We start from the raw sequence: 3721 nt of genomic DNA, 5'->3' as shown, positions 1-3721 counted from the left end.
TACTTGTAAAAAGACAAAGACCACATGCTATGCATTTTCCTGCTGAGAAATGTACGTTTGTTGCAAGTGGTTGGCAACCCAACATGAGACAACATCATTTCATAGGCTGTGCAGAAAATTACAAATCTATCCACCCCTAGTACTACTAACATTTTTGTTTCTCATCACTTTTATTCTCAATTACCCGGATTGGTATAAAGCCAATCTACTCCTTTGAGGACAAAGATTCTCATTATTTCAAATGAAACCAGGAAGATTTTTTGTATTATATATTTATTAGGCTAATCGATATCATCTTAAGCTAATCGATCTCCAAGAGAAGCAGTACTCTTCACTCAAATTTTTTTTATTAAACAATAATAATAAAATACAAGCACATTTCTCTACAAGTAACGCAACAGCATAAAATTACAAGGGACTAAAGATTCATTCAGAAAGAAGAAGAAGACTCAAAACAGAAGTGTCTCAGCACAAGACATTATGAAGAGCAGGAAGAGCATCAAATGGAGTGGCGCTTTGACGACACTTCCATCGGAAAAACCCCCGTCTAATGATGGGACTGTTTTCGACCCTGTTCCTGCATTTAATTACCAAAAGACAATAATTAAGTTACTTGTTTTTTAAACTGTCTCAACATAAAACTGAATTATGAAAAGGTTGTTTATTAATTCATCCTATATATATATATATATATATATATATATATACCTGAAGGAGTGTCTGATGCTGAAGGAGTAATTGCACCTGCAGGAGAACCTACCGGGGGAGATCCTGAACTTGGTGGTCCGTTGGCGGCTGCTTTACCATGGCATATATATTAGTTTTCAAACCAAAAAATGACATGTAATGTTTTTTTGGTCAAAAAATGTTGTTAGGGAATTCATCTTCTGGCGTTTGGTGGGTATGAAAAATTATAAATATTTTTTATATTTTCATTCAATCATATTAGTTAACCTATAAAATTCATTTTTATTCATAACATAAAAATATTAATATGAAATCATTAAAAATAATTAACCTAAAAATTTGATTTCCGGTAGAGTTCCGATGGTGATCTGGGCCATCTGGGGGTAGTCAGGTAGAGGTCGGCGGTGATACAAGGGGTGGAGAATGAGAAAATCAAACTCGAAAAATAGTTTACGAAAACAATTTTTCAAAATTAAAGATTTATTTATTTATTTTTATTTATTTATTTATTTTTTTCGATCAAACCGAAAATATTTTTTATTTGATTATTATTTTCGGTTACATCAAACACCAGAAAATACGAAAAACATTTTACGATATGGAGCCTTAAACGAAAATGTGTATATATTATGGATTTGATTCAATAATCAGTGAGGATAATAATTATATGCATGTTAAACTACTTGGGCTCACCTTTGCACTGGTTAATGGGTGGAGTTTGCATGTTGCAAGCAGTGGGTAGCGATAGGGCTAGAGTTTGATTTATAGTAATACCCAAGGAGGCAGCACCGCCATTTAGGGCGGAGCAAAGGCACCGCGGTGACGTTTGAATGACATTAGAGAGCTGAGAGCAGCATGAAGATGATGGGGTTGATGAGTTTCCCGTTATGTAGTTGAGGCATGGGGACAGATTTGAGAGAACACTTGTGCAACCCGACTGAGCCCCGGCTCCAGCTGAAAGCATGGCCACAAGGACCACTACAAAACCCATTTCAATCCCTTTGAAAGCCATTTACTAATGTTGGCTGCAGCCTGATAATTAAGGTCTATGATGTTTGTTTGGGTTAGTAGATTTGGAGTTGGAGCAAAATTAAAGAGTACGTATGAGATTTATGTAGGAAAATTATGTGGAAAGGGACAAACAAATTGGTATATTTGGGTGGCCAACTTCTACTAAACTACGGGTGGTTGTGATAACTAAAAGATCTTCTAGATGTCAAAGAAAAAAAAAGATGCACTTATTTAAATCTTTCATGGGTATTGACGACTTAAAAGTTTGTCTAAATTTTAGATTATCTAGGATTTAATTAATCATTTTAATTGACCTGAAAAAAAAAAAAACATTTTAATTGGAGAGTCCCTTATATCAGGACATGATTTTACGGCATCCAATAAAAAATATTTGATACATCAAATACAATAAATGAAAATATCATATCTTTAATTCAAATCAATGTCATTGACTTTTCTATTCATTCTAACTCAACGCCCACCACTCACCCACTTCCGAACCCCAGAAATAAAAGTCTCGAAAACTGATCAAGTCGATAGCTTTAATGGATGCCGAATTTACATCACCACCGAATTGAAGTTATTCACTTTTAACTGACCTATTTTAGTAGCAAATAGCGGCAAAAAGAGTGACGTACTCGAATACTTTCCCATTTTTAACTTGTGGACGGTTGTATATATTGATATTATCTATACGTATGGTGAACTAATATCGATCAACGTCAACTGATACGTCAATGCTCTGGCCACTGTTAGTTTTTTAAGCAAGCAGCTCAACTAATGGCACAAATTGGATGAAATGGGATGGGCCATTCGTTTTTAGCTTTTATTAGAATATATATTAAATTATTAAAAATTAATTAATTTTTATAATTACTTTAAGCTTTTTAGGATGTGGAATTGGATAAGAAAGAAGTAGAACTCATGGCAACTATAGTGAGAAAAATATGGTTTTGCAGAGATACAATAGTGTTTGGAGGAAAGTTCATTCATCCGTCCACGCTAATTCAAAGTGCAAGACTGAAATATAGAAGTTTCAAATTAAAGTGGGTCTTTTTCGCCTTGTAAATTGATTAAAGTTAATTGGGATGCGACGATAAACAAATGAAGGAAAATGGTGTGGGTGGGGGTCATTTTTAGAGATTACGAGCTAGGGGCATGTTTTGACAACCATGTGCTCCATTAAGTCCTATTATAATTGTTGATCATATTGTTGCAGAGGCTTATGCAACTTGAAAAGCGGTAGAATTTTGTAAAGATTTAGGCCTTTTGAATATAATATTGGAGGTTGATGTTCTGGAGATGGAAGCACAATGTTGGAGTCAATATGGGCATTTAATTGAGGATGCGTACATACTACTTAGGCCGTCTCTAATTATATATTGACCCTGAGGCACGTTAAAAGGGAAGCAATTTAACGTTCGTTGGAGCAAATTTGGGTGGGAAGACTACCTAGCTTTTATTCCTGATTTTGTAATCATTAAAAGTGTTAAGTTATTATGATTTGAATGAAAGCTTGGATTTTCCTCTTAAACATGGTATTGAGTTCAAACTTTATCTGCCTTATTCACTTCTCATTTTAATTATGGTTACGTTTGGTTTGCGGATTAGATCCTTGGATTGGACTAGTTAATACTAGGTATAACTAGTCCTTTATTTGGTAATACTCTATTCCTGAGAATAGTCTATTCTCATGGAACTACTAATTTCATACACACAGAGTTAGTTAAGCCACTAAAAAATGAGTGGCTTAGCTAATCTATTACTGTGCGATTAAAATTAACGTGTAAAATTGCTAAAAAAAAACCCTACCCTTCTTACACCCACGAGACTCTCACGATCTCCATCTCTCAAAGCGACTCTCTTAGTGCAAACTGCAAGAATCGCTCTGCGCAAGGTATCTCTCTCCCCTTCTTTTCTCTTCGTTCTCTTTTTTCTTGGTTATTTCGTTCTCTATCTGCTTCTTGGAAATTTTTTTTCTTCTCTCTCAATTTTTTTTTCTTTCTCTCTCCTTTTTTTTTTT

The 3721-nt window shown here is 34.5% G+C and overlaps 1 protein-coding gene across 1 annotated transcript; it reads right to left on the bottom strand.

The window, feature by feature from the left end:
- Window positions 1–340: 340 nt before the first annotated feature.
- Window positions 341–1749, bottom strand: LOC132172332 (non-specific lipid transfer protein GPI-anchored 15). Its single transcript, XM_059583813.1, has 3 exons — window positions 1381–1749; window positions 709–795; window positions 341–577 (listed from the first exon to the last, which is right to left on the bottom strand). The coding sequence occupies exons 1-3, from the start codon at window positions 1697–1699 to the stop codon at window positions 450–452; spliced, it is 534 nt and encodes a 177-aa protein (XP_059439796.1). The 5' UTR covers window positions 1700–1749; the 3' UTR covers window positions 341–449.
- Window positions 1750–3721: the final 1972 nt, after the last annotated feature.

Source organism: Corylus avellana, chromosome ca2, assembly GCF_901000735.1.
Source record: "Corylus avellana chromosome ca2, CavTom2PMs-1.0".
Lineage (NCBI taxonomy): Eukaryota > Viridiplantae > Streptophyta > Magnoliopsida > Fagales > Betulaceae > Corylus > Corylus avellana.
This window is presented reverse-complemented; position numbering and strand designations above follow the sequence as displayed.